The sequence below is a fragment of the Vespa crabro genome, chromosome 4 (genome assembly GCF_910589235.1).
Source record: "Vespa crabro chromosome 4, iyVesCrab1.2, whole genome shotgun sequence".
In the NCBI taxonomy this organism is placed as follows: domain Eukaryota; kingdom Metazoa; phylum Arthropoda; class Insecta; order Hymenoptera; family Vespidae; genus Vespa; species Vespa crabro.
Genome location: NC_060958.1, coordinates 7135787 through 7155786, shown reverse-complemented (window position 1 = coordinate 7155786; position 20000 = coordinate 7135787). Strand labels below are relative to the sequence as shown.

Genomic DNA, 20000 nt, shown 5'->3' with positions numbered 1-20000 from the left:
TCGAATGTATGTACAATGTGGCTGATTGGGACGGGAAACGTTTGCAAGCTCTTAAATGTTGAATGGCCTCGTTATCGACGACGTTGACGTTGACGACGACGACGACGACGACGACGACGACGACGACGACAAGGACGACGAGGACAAGGACGAGGACGACGATATTGAGAAGAAAGAGAGAGCGAGAGAGAGAAAAATGAACGACGAAAAACTAGAGACGAGGAGATAAATACGAGTAAAACGAGCTTTGAAACTTTCGTTTGATTCAATCCTACGTCGTCGACTGTCTCTTTCTCTCTCTGCCTCTCTCTCTCTCTCTCTCTCTCTCTCTCTCTCTCTATCTATCTATCTATCTATCTATCTCATTTCATTTTCTATCTTTTTATTTATTTTTTTTATTTTTATTCATTTATTTCTTTTCTACTAATTCTTTTTTTCTACTTTTTACTTTCTTCTCTCGCTTTTCACGCCAACCATTTTATCTTTTTTTCTCCACCTTTTCTCTCTTTCTCTCTCTCTCTCTCTCTCTCTCTCTCTCTCTCTCTCTCTCTCGGTTCTTGACTCTTGCGCGAATCTTCGGAAGAAAAAGAAAAAAAAGAAAAAAAAAAAATATAAAAAGAAACTCTTAACTTTCTTAACGTTAAGTTTCGAATTCGTTCGCACTCGGAAACCGTGCAATTTTCTTTCCGATAGTTTTACCAAAGTGGTATCTCCAGTATTCGATAAATCGAAGAAGATGATTCGAAAGATTCGACGGAGATCGAAGAATTGTCTTTGAAAAAGACGGTATTTACTTCTTCTTTCTTTTTCCTCTCTTTTTCTTTTTTCTTTCTTTTTTTTTGTTTTTTTTTGTTTTCTTTTTTTTTTTTTTTCTATGATCGTGAAAAGACTCTCTGACGTTTTAAGAATTTGATAATCTTCGGACGAATTGAGAAATCGATTTATTCCATATGTTACACACACACACATACATATATGTGTATATATATATATATATATATATATGTATATATATATATATATATATATATATGTATATATATATATATATATATATATATATGTATATATATATATATACACACACATAAATATTCGTAATATATTACATTAAATCGAATCGCACTATCTATATCACATATTAAGAAGCTGCAGAGATATATTATCGTCTACATACAAAAAAAGAAAAGAAAAAAAAGATTTTCATTTTTAGAGTTTTTGTCCTTAGAAGAACGTTCAGCATTCAGAATAATACATCGTCTTTGTACATATTTTTTTTTCTTTTATATATATATATATATATGTATATAGAATATATATATATATATGGTATATATTAAAATATATATATATATGGTATATATTAAAATATATTAGACTATACGTATACTTAGTGTTAGTCATCTCCAAGTGCGGCAGTATATGAAAAATTTTACCGCTATTCAATACTAATGGTCGATCGCTCATACGTTTGCAATTAATTTCCATTCTATAATGCGAGGATATCTTTCTGAATGTTTTTTCCTTTTTCTTTTTTTGTCATTTAAAAAAATCTCTTTTTCTTTTTTTCCTCTCTTTCAAGCGCGCGCCCGTTGCGCAAACGAGAGATTGATAATGGAGGAAGAAAATAAAGAAAAAAAAAAAAAAAGAAAAGAAAAAAAAAGAAATAAAAAAAAGAAAAAATAAGAAACAATAAAAGAAGAAAAGGAAAGATATGAAGATCGATAGAAAATAAAAAAAAAGAAGAAAAACAAGAGAATAATAAAAAGAAAAAGAAAGAGTGACAGAGAAAGAAAAGTCACTTTCATACGCGGTTGATTTCGAAAATTCGAGGGTGTTAGGTAGATAGGTAGGTAGATAGGTAGGTAGGTAGGTAGGTAGGTAGGTAGGTAGGTAGGTAGGTAGGTAGGATGGTGGATGGGTGATGGCTGGCTGGGGTCACTCAATTACGGTCGTCCTCTTCCTGTGAATTGTAAAATCTCATGACCTCTTCTCTCGCAGCATCCGCGATGGCTCCTCTGCAGGGATTTGGATCCCAATTCACTCCGGGACAACCGAGCGATTCGAAACACGTGACGAGACGATTCGTGTTAGTTGGACAGCAATGAACGACGGCCCAAACGCAAGGATTAGGACTTCGAACGTATGGTGGAAATATCGTCGTTTGTACTCCGTTGTTGCGTCGATTTACGTTCTATAAATGGAGAAAAATTATGAAATTTTTTAACATCAATAGATAAATGTTATTAGACATTTTCGAAGTTATAAAATGAATTAGACTTTTTATATCGAAGGATATTTTTTTTTTTCCTTTTTCTTTTTTTTCCCTCTTTTTTACATCGTAATAACAAATTTCTTTCTGTTAATGCAATATAATACGAACTATCGATCGTTCCGTTTCATGTCATATTATCAATGAAAGTATCTAAGAAGAAGAAAAATTGTTGAATTTCTATATCGTTCATAGATCGATCTATAAATCTTGACAAACGTTTCCATTGATAGATATATTGACGTGAACGTAAGTGATTTGACGTGTTCACGTAAAGTTTGAAATCAGTACATCCGTTGTCACGAACTATGTTTAATTGTCTATAGTTGTATCAACGATTATACACAAGACAAGAGCGTGAAACAATTTGACGGACAAATGGATGGCTCACCGGGAAATTGATCTCGTTTTCAAATCCTGCCCTCGACATGAACGTCGGCCTTGAATGAGGCAAGGATCCTTTGGGTTGAACTATTATCCTAGCGCTAACCGGTAACGCGTTCAATCTGGCTTCCTCATGCCGTCTATATTGTTCATTCATAATTCTCCTGTTATCTTCCCTTTCCCATTGGGCTTTGGCACTATTGGTAAAACGAAAATCTTTATATTATTTAACATATTCGATCATTATTAAAAATACGTAATAATTTGAAAAATAAATGATGAAGATATAATTTTAAATGATTTATCACATTCTCTCACCTATTCTCATGCTGACGTCGTGCGTTTTGTCGTGCTATAATCGCCTGTCTTTTTTTCTCTTCTTCCTCCCTGATCCTTTGTTGTTCTCTTTGTTGTTCTCTCAGTCGTTCCCTTTGACGTATCTCAGTTGTTCTTCGATTCTCCATTAAATTCTCCAAAACCGGAAGAACAGAACTTACGGTAGCCGTAGGCCCGACTCTTCGCACAGATGTCATACCTCTTCTTCTCTGATTCTCGATCATTTCCTGTGCCCTTCTATCTTCCTCGAGTCTAAACGTTTCCATCTTCTTTCTTTCCTCTTCATATCTTCTTGACTGTTCCCTCTTATACTCGATCTCTCTCCTTCGTTCCTCCTCCAATATTCGTCGTTTTTGCTCCTCTTCCTCCTTACGTCGTCGTTCCAATGCTTCAATCTCCTGTCTCCTTCTAGCCTCGTCCAGCGAGACTCTAGGATCGATGTAAGTCGGAGCAGAGGGACCGTGCTCTCTCCTCTCATATCCCGAACTTGGTGGATATCTATTGGATCGATTCATTTGCCTGACAGCCTCCATCGCCCTTTCCATCTGCCTCTTCTTCTCCTCCTCCTCCTCCCTTTCTCTCCATCTTCGTGAAACGTTCCAATGTTCGTTTCTTCGTTCATCCTTCCTAAGTTCGACCGGTTGATTTCTTCTCACGTACTCCTGCAACTTTCTCTCCTCGTCTAGTCTCCTTTGACGTTCCTCCATTATTCTTTTTCTTCGATATTCCTCGTCGTCGTTTCTGTCACGCGTCACGTTATTCCTATACCTTCTCGATCTCTCCATTTCCATTCTTCTTCTATTCTCTTCTTCCGACATTTGCTTTCTTCTTTCATTCTCCATTCTCCATCTTTCTTTCTCAAACTCTTGCCTCCTTCTTTCCTCCTCAATTTTCCTTCTTTCGTCCTCCAATGTCCCTCTCCTTCTTTCCTCTTCCATTCTCTTTCTTTCGTCCTCAATCCTTCTCTCCTCCGTCATAGCCTCTCTTCTTCTTTCCTCCTCCCTTCTCCTTCTCTCCTCCTCTAACATCTGCCTTCTTCTTTCATTCTCCATTCTTTGTCTCTCTAAAAGACGATTTTTTTCCATGTATTCCCTTTCCAATTTCCTTCTCTCCTCTTCCTCGTTTTCTCTACTTTCGTTTTTATTAAAATTATAACGAGCCAATTGTAAATTCGCTACAGGCAGATCTTTCATTCTTCTCCGTTCCTCCAATTCTTCCCGTCTCCTTCTCTCTTCGTCCAACAATTTCCTCCTTCGTTCCATCTCCTCTTCCTCCTTTCTTCTCTTGGCCATCCATTCTCTTCGTCTGTTCTCCAAATCCCTTCTGTCCTCCGTTATCAAATTTCTTCTTCTATGTTCCTCCTCCCTTCTTCGCGCTTCCTCACGTCTACGTAATTCCTCCATTCTCGTTCTATCCTCGTAAAATTTCTTCCTTCTATCTTCCTCATCTCGAACGGAGTTCGACGTCGGTGATCTTCTTGCCTCGAGTTCCTTGACCCTTCGCAATCTTTCCTCTTCCTCTATTCTTTGCTGTTTCAACAATCTATCGTATTCCTCTCGAATCTTATCGATTTGAATGTTGACTATGTTCTTATCCTGTTGTTGTCGTTGTTGTTGTTGTTGTTGTTGTTGTCGTCTTCTTTGTTCGGTATCCAATTCGTCGCTAGATATTAGACCTTCGTTCTCACCGTAACCCCATAAACCGGAGTCCCTCTCACTGTCGACCCATAACAACTTTCGAGAACGACCATTGAAACGTGAAACGTATCCGCTCGTATTCGTATCGGATAACGATGAACTGCTACTACTACTACTACTACTACCACTACTCCTTTTCCTTCTACTACCTTTCAAATCGTTAACGTTTTTAATCGATTCGACAGCGCTCGATGAGCTCGAATTACCGAGATCACCTCTAACAGGTAATCTCTCCTTGATGTTTCTATCCTGAATCAAAAAATCATTTACCATAGCGTCTATGTCGCCACGATTCTCTTTATTTCTCTTAGGCTCGGTCTCTAACTTTTTTAACTTGAAGAGCTCGTCCATTTCCTCGTAACTCTCGGCGGATATATCGTAGTCGAGATCAAGTGATATCGGTACGACATTGAACGGTGCCGTAGGTTGCTCTGCCTTACCATTTGGTTCCCCGGTTTTCTCGATCTTCTCAACGGATCTCTTCAGTTTTCGAGAAGAGGGTGAGAAATAGGAAAAGGAAGTGGCCGAGGAGGAAGAGGAGGAGGAGGAGGAGGAGGAAGAAGAGGAAGGAGCTTCGAGACCCTCGCAACCAACTTGTAACTCGGGCACACCCCCAACTCCAAAAGCTTCAACGTTACTCGGTACTTCCGACCTTAATTCTGAATCCAAGAAATTCGATCTACCGTGAAGGTCCTTGGTATCATTATTGGTGCCACTGCCAGTAGCACCGCCATCGTTATCATTATCATTACCGGTACTAACCATGGTTATCGTCGTTGACTTTAACAACCCGTTTGACGATTTTCCAACCTTCCAACTTAGCCCTGAACTTTTCTTTGGCATTTTGCTCTTATTATTACCTATTCTCATCGTAGCCGATGTAGCGATAGATGTCGGGGTTGGTAACGTTAATCCCGTCAACCCCGTCATTATTACTCCCTTTACGTTAGACATTGGACTTGGTAAGGATTTCCTACCCTCAAACAAATCCAATTTGTATATCTCTACCGAACCAGGACCTTCGTCCTGAAACGTTTCGTCAGCCACGAAAGGCTCGTCCATTTCGGTTGGTGGAACAACGTAATCATCGCCACCGGGCTTTTTCCCATCGTATTCATTCTTACCGGATAAATGCTTCGATCTTTCCTTGTCATTCTGAGTAACGATCGTACTGACCGAGTCTCTCGAGATCGTTCCTACGTTATCGTTGTCGTAAACCTTTCCTATCGACAAATCTGAAAGGATTTTTACATAATTAGCCTTACCCATTCGTATACATTCCCTTCTCTCTCTCTCTCTCTCTCTTTCTCTCTCTCTCTGTCTCTCTCTGCCGGACTATTTTACCTCCCCCCCTTTTTCTCTCCTTCGCGTCTTTGATCTTTCCCTTTTAAGAAACTTTACGCGACATTCTATAGATTCTATAATACAAGCGATAATTAATATAACCCGTTTGATATCGTCCGTGATAATATTCCTAAATTGTGAAACGATAAGATTTGATGAAGGAACGGTGAAAATGGTCGCAAAGAAGGGCGCAAATGGAAATGACGTTTTACTTCGTTTCAGGTAGAATCGAACGAATAAATTTGATAGCATTTCGCGGCTCGGGATTAATCGAAGCGACAGAATTAAATCACTGATGACGTAACGGAAGAGAGAGAGAGAGAGATAGAGATAGAAATAGAAATATATATATATATAAATATATGTATATGTATATATATAGAAAAAGAGAGCTCGGAGATCGGAGACATATATATACTGGATTAATTGGCACTTACCATTGGCCGAGAATGAAATGAGTGAGCCACGTCGGTTATGACGATCGTTGATCGATCGATAGATGTGAGAATCATCTTGGAACTTCCGATTAATCTGCTGTTCCTGTTGCTGTTGATATTGATGATAGCGCTGCTGTTGGTTCACGTTCTCCTCCGTGAAGCTTCCGTCGTTGCTGCTTCTTCTTCCGTAAAACCCGAGCAGTCCATGGTTGTTGTACGGGGGTGAAGGGGGGGCGTATTGATCGAGGGTGAGGAGGTGGGAGGCACGTAGAGGATTGCTTGTGGCTGCACCCACCACACCCTGCACCATCAGACAGGCCGTGGCCAGAGCTAACGCTGCTGTTACTACTGTCACTCCTCCTTTTCCTCTTCCACCACCTCCTTCACCACCTCCTTCTCTTCTTCTCTCCATTCTTTTCCTACGATCAAACGAACCTCCTTTGTTATTTCCATTTCTTTTCTCACTTTTCTTTTCTATTTTCCCTCTTCCTTCTTTTCTTTTCTTCTTCTTCTTCTTCTTCAGCGTTTCTTTTCTTTTTATACCACCTCCCCCATTCCGCGACGCGAAACGATTTATCGATATTCCATTTCTCACAATACTTTGATCGTTTTGTTTTTTTTTTTCATTCATCGTTTCTCGATCGTTTATTTTTCAACTGGATAGGTGTATATCATATAAGGATTATTATTCGTACGTAATCTGAAATGGGAGTTCGTTTTCTTTTTTTTTTTCATTTTTTTTTTTTTTTTAATTCATTCGATTTCATCTATTCGGTCTATTCGCGATGTGTTCCGCTAGAAATCAATTGTTATCACGTTTTAAGCGATTATCGCAATTACGATCTTGTATTATATTTATTCTTTTGCGTGCGAGAAAATAAATAATAGAAGTATATTTTTCTTTCTTTTCTTTTTTCTTTCTTTTTTTTTTTTTGTAATTCAATCGAAATAAAAGACCGTCCGTACAATTTGTAATATTCGAACTCATCGATATTCGAGATTTTCCGCGTGATATTGTTATCGTTTCTATACGCGTTTTTAAATATTACAAAAATTATCAGAGGAAGATGATAATGAAAAAGAAGAAGAAGAAGAAGAAGAAGAAGAAGAAGAAGAAAAAGGAAAAAAGAAATTAAAATCAAAGGATTCGCTACTATGTAATTATGTAAATTTAATACAGACGATCAATTGATATTCGATAAAATCATTTTGTCTACGATAAAATTTGATAATTAAGGAGGAAATAGTTATAGGGTGGAAGGGAGAGAGAAGGTAGAACATAATTTGATAAATCATGCAGAAGATTTACTCTCATGAGATAGAACGGTAGGGATAGATAATCGGTCTGTAAATCTTTCATTGAACATTTAGCAGGTTATACCCCCCGCGTGTTGCAAATTTATCGTTCGCGTGTCGAAGTCTCGTAGGAAACCAAAGAGAGAGAAAGAGAGAGATAGAGAGAGAGAGAGAGAGAGAGAGAGAGAGAGATCGAAGATGAGGAGAAAGAAGAAAGAAGAATAAAGAGGATGATCATGCTTCTTTGAAATTTTTACGATTGTAGAATATTATTTAAAAATTAATTGTATCACGTGTAACCGAGTGAAATCAAACTCAGTTGGAATTTTAATGTCTAGTTTCCGACGATCTTTTTCAAATAATTGAACTAATCACGAAACGATCGTAATAACATTATAATTAATTCATAACGATCTCATATATCATATATTTATATATATATATATATATATATATATATATATATATATGTATATGTAAATTAAAATCGAGAAAAAAAAACACGATTTGGGTGTTCGAATTCGAATCTATTCTTTCACTCTTTCCTTTTAGTTACTAATTAATTAGAAAATAATAACGAGATGAAATCAAATTGATAGGAGATGTATAGAATCGATCTCGTTATATGGAAATCATACTTAGGCGAATGTCCACGCGCCTATGATTTGTCTAGATCTTATCGGATCGTGTACGTGCCGTGACCGGCGAAGAGGAGGAGGGTGGTGTGGATAGAGGGTGGCGGAACAGGGAAGGTCAGGTATTTCCTTGGCCATAATCTTCGAGGTAGATGTAGACAAGGTGGGTAGACCGCGGAATTACCGTTATCGTAGTATAAACCAAAAGCTCTCTCTCTCTCTCTCTCTCTCTCTCTCTCTCTCTCTCTGTCCCTCTCTATCCTCCCTCTAGTATTCTACCTCTCGCGAATATCGATCGCGAAGCACTCTCTCTCTCTCTCCCTCTCTCTCTTTCTCTCCCCCCTCCTCTCTCTCTCTCTCTCTCTCTCTCTCTCTCTCTCTCTCTCTCTCTCTCTCTCTCTCATACACACACCGCTTGAAGGGCGTTCCTCTTTTAAGTCTTGTCGGATTCATCTACCGTCACACTTTATTGCTCATTTTCTACGGAATACACTTTCGATATTTACTTCACGTTCTTAAATACAACGAGTAATAGTTAAGAAAAAAAAGGGAGATATATAAAGTAAGAAAGAGAGAAAGAGAGAGAGAGAAAGAGAGAGAGAAAAAGAGAGAGATATATAGTCTCTCACTATAATCGAATCCTTTTTACTTCTCTTCTTTCTTCTTTCTTCTCTTCGGAGGAGTAATAAGGGTAAGACGAGATAGATCGAATGATCTTGACACACTGGCCGTGCCAACGCGAACCAACTAAAGTTAATTCTAAGTTGGCGCTTGCCAAAGACGTATTTAAGAATGCAAATGTCATATATGTACTATTCCTACTACTACTATTCCTATTACTACTTCTACTATTCCTATTACTACTACTATTATTATTTTTACTATTACTATTACCACTACTACTACTACTACTACTACTATTTATTATTCTTTATTATGTGTCCTTATCGTTGCGACCGTAACGTCAGTGACGTCGATAATTTTTCATTCGAACGATTTCTATGTATCAATAGTTACGTATGTATCATCGGGTTATGTCAATTTCTATTCATCTTTGTTTTCTACTGACATCATGAATAATAAAAAGTACACTTTTCAATTGACCCTCCTTTGTTAATGTCGTTCAAGGATTGTTTCCTATTATCGTTGATAGCGATTACGTTAGTATGTACGTATGTACGTGTATAAGTGTTTACGTATGTACGTGTATAAGTGTTTACGTATCTACTTGTATATTTTCATATCTATGGACATAACACATGATTTACTTGGGAATTCATAAATTAGGGAAGTAAACGTGACTTGGAATCCCGTGTACTTCTTTTGATTAATCGTCAGAGAAAAATCAAGGATGATACGTTTATACACACACGCACACACACGCACACGCACACATACACATACACACACACACACACATATATATATTGTACGTAAAGCAATGATTTCTTTTTTTCTTCCTTTTTTCTATTTCTTTTTTTTTCCATCTCGTTCACGGTCAAACTTATTGTTAGTTAAACATTCGACCAATCACGTTGGATCATTTCTTTTATCCGTGATGTTTCATTTTAACGAGTTGTTTTAAGTTAACTTAGTAATCATTGAGCGCACATAGTTTAACCCTAGTTGTGCACCTGTGGTGTTGAACATTACAGATCAACTTTAAGCTCAATTAAATATTTGTAAACAAGTAAATAATATTTGTAAATTAGACTTTATCTCTCCCGTCATTTATCTATAATTGAGATATGTATCTTTATATGCCAACTATCAGAATAGTTCGCGTTATGTTAGTCGCTAAGTTGTGATCGAGTAAAGTTTAAGTTCGTAAAATCTTGAGTGTGCCACACCCTGTGTGCATAGTGAGTTGTTTTTTGTATTAATTTTTGTTTCTTCATTATGGACAATTTTTAGTCCATAAATTTTTTAAACAATGTGATACTATATACATATGTAATAGAAATGAATTTCTAATCTTATAATGAATATCATAATGAATATCAAATGCAATCAATGAAAATGAAAAATCAGCTATTATAAAGTATTATAATAAGAAAGTAAAGAGAGAGTCGATTTTTTTTATCAATTATGTCATTTATTCATCAATTAATAGTTCAATCAGTTAATAATTAAAAATTAATTATTGACCAATAAGAATTTTCTTCGATTTGTTGGATATGACTATTATAAATCTCAGAATATTATTGAAATATTGTAAAAAATGCTATTAGAAATTTTACAATATCTCTTCAATCTTATCTGAAGAAATTCTATAAGTATCTTCCTAAGGATTATTTATCAATGCATTTCAATATGCCGTTCCTTCGAAATAATTGAATTTCATGCTGAACAGGATGCAAATGAATTATTTAAAGTTATGATATATAAAATATAATGCTGATGTATGATTTGTTTACGTTCGAAAGAAAGAAAAACTATAATTGAATGTTCCTCATATAGACGGCGAATTTTCAATGATCACCACGTTGACTTATGCATTCAATGCATCGGATCATGAATAAATATTTAATTACTTTTCTTTTTATTGTACTTTAATTTTGTACTTTTATAACACGTTGTAGAGATAGGAATTTGTATGTATGAATATTTCCATGAAATGAATGGAAAAAAAGAAACAACAGAAAATAATGGAGATTGATGAAACAATTGTTTACTTTTTTCTTCTCAAAATAAGTTATGTTTGTAATTCGAAATAAACTATACTTTTTGTAACGACCATTCCAGTACATTTTTTTTTCTTTTTTTTTTTTGGAAGAGACTCGTTTCAAAATGATTATGCCACTAATTCATTTCTCGAAATATTGAAAATTAAAAAAGATATTTGGTTTTTAACGTAAAAGGTTAATTTTTGCGCATTACATGATTCATGAATATTTTTTAAAATGTCAAAATTGAAAATGTATTTTCAAGACTACTGATTATTATTTCCGTGGCTTCAAGGAATATATAGAATTTTTTTGAAATGAAAATTATTCATTCTATATAAATGACAGCTGTTCAAAGTGTCTAGGTCGTAGGACATCCCAAGTGTACAATTGAAAATTATTTTTTGAGATGTGCACAATTCAAAGATTAAAATCGTTCTACAATGCAAACGATTACGAACGAATGAATATAAGTAACGCGTTTGATTTAAAAATTAGAAAGAAAAAAGAAAAAAAAAAAAAAAAGAAAAAACTAATTTGCCTTAGAAATTAGAAAAAGGAAACAAATAAAAGGAAAGAAAAAAATATATAGTACAACAAGTTATAAAACACGCGTATTACGTGTGCTATCATCATTAATTTATAATAAATATCGAAAATGAACTCGTCTCTCGCGATATAACTATACACGTAGATACAAAAGGTAGTTTAATCATAGTAGACACTTTTCCATTTCAGTATATTCGATAGCCAGATAGAATTTCGAGTTTAACGCGTTTTCAACTTTAGAGAGATTCGTTCGATTTCAAATTTCACAGGTGGAAATTTTTCGTTTGAACTTTGGCACCGCATGGTAATAGACGATTGGGATTATCTCCCATTAACCCGTGCCGTTTTAAATTCTCGATTACGTTATCGAAATTGGCACCGCCCCCTCATCTCTTTCCTATGCTACCTCAACCTCACCCCGCACTCCCTCTCAAATAGTGATATATGTATATCGTAGCGTTTAATTATAAACTTCGTTACGCAACGCGAATTATAGCTTTATTATTATTACATTGATATACCTTGATAATTATACTATACATTAAATCTAGCTAACAGTTTAACGAGTATTAAGGTACAGGGTATATATATACATATATACCAATATATATATACCAATATATATATATATATATATATATATATATATATATAACAACATGATAAAATAATTATCATTTATTCGAAAATATTTATTATATCGTCATCGTTAATAATCATCGTAATCATCGTGATCAAACGAATCAATTTAAATCACGAATAATCTTAATTATACGACATTAAGACGATAACTTTTGGCATGAAGAAGTTAGATATGTACATAGATATATAGTCTGATCAAAAATAAATCTATTAAACAATCTTATGCTTCTGTGTACGTGTAATGATACTTAGATGGTAGAAATGGTACCACATTTGTGCCATCGATATACTCGACTTAATTGTAGAAATTGTCACGGACAAAGAAATTCATTTTGTTCGTTTGAAGTTTTATTACAGATACTCTTTCTTTTATATATATATATATATATATATATATATATATATATATATATATATATATATATATATCTTGTTAGTTTACCCATCTCTTACATCCTTTATTTTTCAAACTACCTCGACTCCTTTAACACCAATTTTTTCCCTTTTCTCTGTTTCTTTTTCTTTTTTTTTTCTTTTTACATCGCTACCTTCAGAACACGGCAACGAAATAGTGTTTCGCCGAAAGTGCTAAACTTTCCTTTTAGACCATAACTCAACAAAAAAGAAAAAAAAGATAAAGAATAAAATAAAATAAAATAAAATAAAATAAAATAAAATTAAATTAAATAAAATGAGAAAATGGAGGATGCATTCGTGTCCTTATATATACTCCTTTTCCTCCATATTTATGGTCCTTTTCTATTTCCTTTTTTTTTTTGTTTTTGTTTTTTTTTTCTTTCTTTTTCCTGTTTTTTTTTTTTTTTTTAATCGTTCATTTTACCGAGTCGAGGGATTTTTTTCTCATTTCTTCTTCTTCTTCTTCTTTTTTTCTTCTTGTTTCTCTTCTAGCAAATAGTTCGTAAAATCGTGCGACCTAAGCTTTCCTTGATCGACAGGCAAAGCATATTTATTCACGCTTACGATAGATTCCGTTTGAACTGACATCATGTACTTGTACAGTAATGTATCACGTTGATCTCCATCATGTACCCGTATCCACGAGATATGTACAACCTACTCGAAATGGCTCACGAAATTGCGACGCACCAACAAGCTCAGATATCGATCAGATATCGCATTCGTTTATCTATCCATTCTTTTTATTCTTTTTTTATTTTTTTTTTTTTCATTCTCTCTCTCTCTCTCTCTCTCTCTCTCTCCATCTCTCGTTCGTTCGCTCGTTCGTTGGCTCTTTCTCCTTTCCTCCCCTCCCCCTCTCTCTCCCCCCCTCATTTCTCCATCCATTCATTTGATTTTCTGTCGAGAATATAAATACGTCGAACGAAATTTTTTCTAACTAACGTTAGATAGATACGATTTCCAATTAAACGGTTTTACGTAGTCGATGATTCGAAATTTCATATTAAAAAATCTTATAAATTGGAAATATCGATTTGCCTTATTTTTTTTCTTTCTTTTCTATTTTTTTTTTTTTTTCTGTATTTCCATTGCCACACCTTTTGCATGGTAATGGAAAAAGAAGACGGAGAGAGAGAGAGAGAGAGAGTGAGAGAGACAAGAAGAAGAAGGAAAAGAAGAAGAAAGAAAAGAAAAGAAAAAGGAATTTCATTTAATTAGAATTAAATTACTAAAACGTGATTTAAACATTCTACTAAGAGAAATCTTAATCAAAAAAGAAAACAGATTACGATTATTATTATTATCATTATTTCTTTTCCAACAAAACCGTATTATTAATGAATTTTAAATATCTCGAAAAGACTTCTGGAGTTTTCTTTCTTACTGACAAGAATGACAGGAGTGGATTAATGGAATGATAAACTTATTATTATCATTATCCTCATTATCATCATTATTATTTCCTTCATCTCTGGTTGGTTCTAATCTCGGGCGTACTTTCTTTATTTCGGGCGTATTTTATTATTATTATTATTATTATTATTATTATTATTATTATTATTATTATTATTATTAAAATTTATTTTATTATTATTATTTTCTTTTGTTTCAATCTATAAGGTACGCACGTGTAAAAGGGTTAATAAGGGCTGGGGGAGGGAGGGGGGTTGTGTAAGAGGAGAGTAATGGTGGTAGTCAGTCAGAAAGGTGTGAGGAGGGGAGGGGAATACGATTAAAAAGTTTTAACCACGTTCGTGGTCTCGTACCGATAAGACGATGCTGCGGCGCGTAAAATGGATATACTTTTTCTTTTCTTTTATTCTTCTTCTTCTTCTTCTTTTTTTTTTTTCCTTTCTTTTTTTGTTTTTTTCTTTTACTTTTAAACCAGCAGATTTAACGTACAACTTTAATTGTTATTTCATTGTAAGGAGTAATTGGACGACGAGGACGAGGACGACGAAAACGACGGGTCGTCGTGCGGTCTCTATGTGTAATGCGATTGAAATAACGGATATACTTTTCGTAATTAGCAGGTACCATAGCGACTGCCGGCACTAATCCATTTCCTCTCTTTCTCTCTCTCTCTCTCTCTCTCTCTCTCTTTCTCTTTCTCTCTCTCTCTCTCTTTAGTCGGCTGGCCGGAAACTCTGCCAGCAAATTATATCCTGGTTTAAGTGCTGCTCGTCCTCTACAACCTCTAGAACCCGTTCCGAAGGTGCTTCACAGAGAGAATGAGGAGGAGGTGGTGAGAGAGGGAGGAAAAGGGAGAAGAAGGAAGAGGAGGAGAAGGAGGAGATGGAAAAGGAAGAGGGTTCATTCCTACCCTTTTCGTCGTATACACTTTGCGTCTCTCTTTCATAATTTAACTTGGGATGGGTGGGTGAGAGAACGGGGGTAAGGGTGCAGCTGAACTTAATTACCCCTTTTCTGAATTTAACGCGAAAAAGACTTTCTCGAACTTCGTGAAATGTCTTATATTATATTTTTCCTTTAATTTGGTCAAATCAAACGGGATGATTTTATATATATATATATTATATATATATATATATATATATATATATATATATATATATATATATATTTCTATTACAGGTCTTAAGGTTATTTCGTCTAATTGACACTTTTTTAATGAAAATCGTTTTAAATGTTCGTCGAGTAATATATGTTATATTACTCGTTATATATATATTATTATTATTATTATTATTATTATTATTCTTATTATAAATAATGTTTGTTCTCTTTTGTTTAAATAAATTTGTTCCTTGTGTTTGAAGAAGTATATATTTTCTTAAATGAAAATTAAAAATCAAATAATATATATATATATATATATATATATATATATATATATATATATATATATATGTCTATAATATGTCGCTGTTAATTATATATGAATTTTTATATATTATAGAATACATATCGTGTCTTATCGTTTATTCTTATAAACGAATCGATTAGTCGAATTATATTATCGTTAACTTTGTTATTTGAAAATAATAAATAATTCAAATCGATTATTTGTTATTAAAGAAGTATATTTAGGGAATTTCATTTGAACGACATTGTGAAATAAAAAATTATTCTAAATGTTGATCAATTAGAATCTTGACAATTATATATATGTCATTCTCACGATTATTATTTATTATTATTATTATTATTATTATTATTATTATTATTATTGTCGATAATTTATTATCGTTAATTTATTATTAAATCAATGGATGATAATTTGATCATTATTATCACGTGTTCGATGCTATTTAACGATGATTATTATTATTATATAACGATCAAGTTTTAATTGAAATATCAATGATAACATATATAATAAATATTAAAATGTGAATAATTGTGTAAAAAGTGTATTAGAATGAAGATTTTCGTCAATTTCACAAATTATTTTACTTATATTCACAGATTATTTTACTTAAAGATAATCAAAATCATTGGAGAAAATGAAATCGTACAGTGGAATGAAATTGAACGGTTGATATGAGAGGGCAAACCGATAAATAATATATATATATATATATATATATATATATATATATATATATATATATATATATATATATATATATATATATATATATATATATATAGGATGATTATAAATTAATGCATTAGTATCGAAATGTAACAGGCGTCAGGTCTCGAGTGTCTAACACCGATATCACGTTAGTTGCAAGAGAACGAGCAAAATAATTAGAGCGACCCCTTCGCGAGTATTCACGTTCACTCTACGTTAACCTATCTCTATATGCTCCTGCTGTTGCTGCTGTTGCTCTTGCTGCTGTTGATGGTTGCATGCTTATATATATACATACATACATATATACATGCATACATACTTAAGTGGTTACGTGCGTCTATGTAACGCGCGAGGAAAGCCTATTTCCAACGCCCTAAACGGATAACTTACGACCGTTAATAGTTGCTTTAGAGATTCGTCGTTAAGCTCGTTATGGAAAATTCTCTAATATATTTAACGCGATTAAATTATCCTTTAAATTATTTATATTAATATTGATTGTTGAAGAATATTATTATAAATATTATATCCATTGGAACGTATCAGTTGTCCGTCAATTGTATCTTCTTTTACAATAGAGATTTTTTTTTCTTACTTCCTTTCTTTTTTTCTTTTTTTTTTTTTTTTTTTTCTTTTCTTTTCTGCAGTACAAATATATTCCGAAACATGATAAATAATTTCAATTTTAATTTGAATTTTACATTGTATAATTTTACGTCTCGTTCTCGTGTAATCATTTGAAAAATTTCATTTCAGTCCTTTAAATGGAAATCGTAGCGAGAGCACGATAGATTGGAAAATGAGAGAGGTAAACTTGTCAGACCATGGCCGGCCTTCGAACATTTTCGTTAGACAAACGTTCGCTCATTAATTCTCACTTCCGTCAATCGTCGCAACGTCATGCACGGGTTGTCCATTGGGTTATCACTTTAAATTTCTCGCACTATTGCCAGTCGTCACGGAATCACGTGTAGATATGTACATACGTTCGAGGGGAGAGGATAGAAAGAGAGAGAGAGAGAGAGAGAGAGAGAGAGAGATGAAAACAAGGGAAGAAGTATAGATAAATCAATTTCACAACGATTTTCTTCCCTATCTTTTTTCCAATTAATCTTCTTCTTCTTCTTCTTCTTTTTTTCATTTTTTCCTTTCTCATTTTTCCTTTTTTTCTTCTTCAATACTTTTTATACTTGCTTGTTCACGAGATCCAATCAAATCGGGAAGGAAATATTTATGGGTCCTCTGATATTAATTATATTAATGTCTATTTATCGATCAGTGCTAAAAGAGAAGAGAAAAAAGAAAAAAGAAAAAAAAAATAGAAGAAAGAAAGAAAAAAGAAAAAGAAATAAAAAATGTCATGTTATCCTCGTTGTACTTTTTGCCCCCTCTCCTCCCACTACCACCACCACCACCCACCCCCCCCCCCATCCACCTCTACCATTATATTCTCTTCGGAAAAATTTAATTAATTTCTATTATGAAACTTGCATAAGTTTCTCGTAACATTTAATCGCATAAATTCTTTTGATATCAAAGGATAAAACGATGCAATGCAATGATAATGCAACTCAAAAGCAACGTGATATTGAATCGTAAAAGATTTATCGATCTCTCGTCAAAAGCTTTTTTTTTTTTTTGTTGTTTTTGTTCTTTCATGTAACGCGCGCGCGCCTCTTTTGAGACAAGACAAGACAGAACAAGACGAAAAGATAAGATAAGATAAGATAGAAAAAAAGAAAGAAAGGAAAGAAAGGAGAGAGAGAAAGTGTACGAAGAAAGAGAGAAAAATGGTAGAAGAAATACGAATGAAATAAGAAACATAGAGTTGAAAGCCGAAAAAGAAAGGAGAAATTTCGTTAGAAAGAAGGCATTGCACGTTTTACGACTCGACAACGTGCGCCCCTCACCCATCTTGCCTCCCCGTACCAACCACTTCTCCCTCTTTCCACTTACCGGGTAACTCGAATAGAACGATAAGAAGAAAAGGGGTGAGTTGGGGTAGAAACATACAACTCCGAAGGCAAGCCAAGATTCATCGTGGCTCTCTCTCTCTCTCTCTCTCTCTCTCTCTCTCTCTCATTCTCTCTTTCTCTCTTTCTTTCTCTCTCTTTTTCTTTTTCTCTTTCTCGGTATTCTTCACGACCCTACGTTTCTTCATGAACCAAGACTCCATACGGTTTCACGAATCTTTCGGAGATGCTGCTGCACTCCGTAATTTCTGATTAGAGTAGATTAGACAGACGACTCGTTTCTCGGAGGTTTCTCTCGGAGAATTCTAAATTCTCTTTTTCGGTAATGAACCTTCCTTCTTTTATCCTACTTTTCTTTCCTTTATATATATATATATATATATATATATATATATATATATATATATATATATATAAAGAAATAGTATATTTGAAATAGTATATATTTTACGCGATAGTTCAAAAGATTTTAAATAATTTGAATCTTTCAAACTGATTTCTTTTTTCACCTAATAAAAGAGGAAAAAAACGAGCTCAGGAAATTTTCTTTGTCATTTAATAAAAACATTTAAATCATCTAGAAACATTATTTTCTAATCTATACATGTATTAATGTACACGATGTTATACGATATGTTCGATTGAAATTTATTACGCGCGATAATTTCCTGAAGTACTTGAAAATGTAAAAATAAGAAAAAAGAAAAAGGAAAGTTTGTGAATGGCCATAGGATAGCTCTTTCTTTCTTTTTCTTTTCTTTAATTTCATTTAATGGAAATTTTCACTAATTTTTAAATGGAACTCTTCTTGCAGCCGATGATAAACTTTATTCGAAATGCTATCTACATATAATCTATATGTATATGTATATATATGTATGTAGCATATTTAATACTTGATGAAATAATCATATGTATGTATACATACAAATTGAATATACTCATGATATAAATTTTATACTGAATATATGCATGATATAACTTTTAATTCAATTAACATCACAAAAGGACACGTATAAAAGTTTTTAATATTTTTTTTCTTCTTTTTTTATTTTCTAAGTAAGAGCTATACTTACGATTAATATAATATAATTATACCAGCCAAAAAAAAATTAGAAAACAAAACAAAAATAAAAAGAAATTGGGTTAGAGAGAGAGAGAGAGAGAGAGAGAGAGAGAGAAAGAGATAAATGAACTTTTAATTTCATTTGATGAATTTTCGTTCATAACATTTCGTTCATCGATAGATATTTTTTTTTCTTTTTTTTTTTTTTTTTTTCTTTATGTTACTACAGCTTTCGTATAAAATTTCTTTTCATTGTTATCAGTCTGTTCTAACTTCAAACGAAACTAACGTTAGAGATGATCGTCATTTAAGGATCTATAAACAAAATGTCGAAGATTTTCAAGTCGTTTTTCGGCATTACGCAAAGTGCCTGAAAATTGCATGCCACGTTTGGTTTAATACTTTGGCCTGCATTACTGCAGACCAACTAACACACACATAAATATACATATATATGTACAATATATATATATATATATATATATATATATATATATATAGATGTAAACATTTAGGATAGAGAGAGAGAGAAAGAGAGAGAGAGAGAGAGAGACAGGTTTTTCGTACCCTTAAAAGACCGAGAATTCTCGCGCTTTTCGAGCGTGTAAAGCTCCGTTTAGCCCGAGGGCCATCCTTTCTAAAGTTGACTATGCCAACTTGCCAGACAGAGATGGAGAGAGACAAGAAAATATCTCTCTTTCTTTCTCTCTCTTTCTCTCTCTCTCTGTGAAGCATAATT

General features: G+C 33.7%; 2 protein-coding genes across 6 annotated transcripts in view; one reads left to right on the top strand and one right to left on the bottom strand.

Annotated features, from left to right (window-relative positions):
* LOC124423815 overlaps positions 1 to 20000 on the top strand; it is a 90120-nt gene that overhangs the window by 13375 nt on the left and 56745 nt on the right. The gene's annotated exons all lie outside the window — the stretch shown is intronic.
* Positions 442 to 9255, bottom strand: LOC124423814 (trichohyalin-like). 3 transcript variants are annotated; one of them, XM_046962033.1, is made up of 5 exons: positions 9031 to 9255; positions 6471 to 6889; positions 2975 to 5924; positions 2664 to 2853; positions 442 to 2194 (listed from the first exon to the last, which is right to left on the bottom strand). In XM_046962033.1, the coding sequence occupies exons 2-5, from the start codon at positions 6880 to 6882 to the stop codon at positions 1943 to 1945; spliced, it is 3804 nt and encodes a 1267-aa protein (XP_046817989.1). In that variant the 5' UTR covers positions 6883 to 6889; positions 9031 to 9255; the 3' UTR covers positions 442 to 1942. The 3 variants fall into 3 exon arrangements, with proteins under 3 accessions (XP_046817989.1, XP_046817990.1, XP_046817987.1); XM_046962034.1 differs by having other exon boundaries at positions 9051 to 9255; XM_046962031.1 differs by lacking the exon at positions 9031 to 9255 and adding an exon at positions 8814 to 8984.

Coding starts and splice junctions, on each gene's coding strand:
- LOC124423814 (XM_046962031.1), bottom strand. CDS start 8,854: ATGAATCCGACAAGACTTAAAAGAGGAACGCCCTTCAAGCG. Junction 6,890..8,813: donor AGAGGAACGCCCTTCAAGCG/GTGTGTGTATGA, acceptor GTTTGATCGTAG/GAAAAGAATGGAGAGAAGAA. Junction 2,854..2,974: donor CGACGTCAGCATGAGAATAG/GTGAGAGAATGT, acceptor TTTTACCAATAG/TGCCAAAGCCCAATGGGAAA.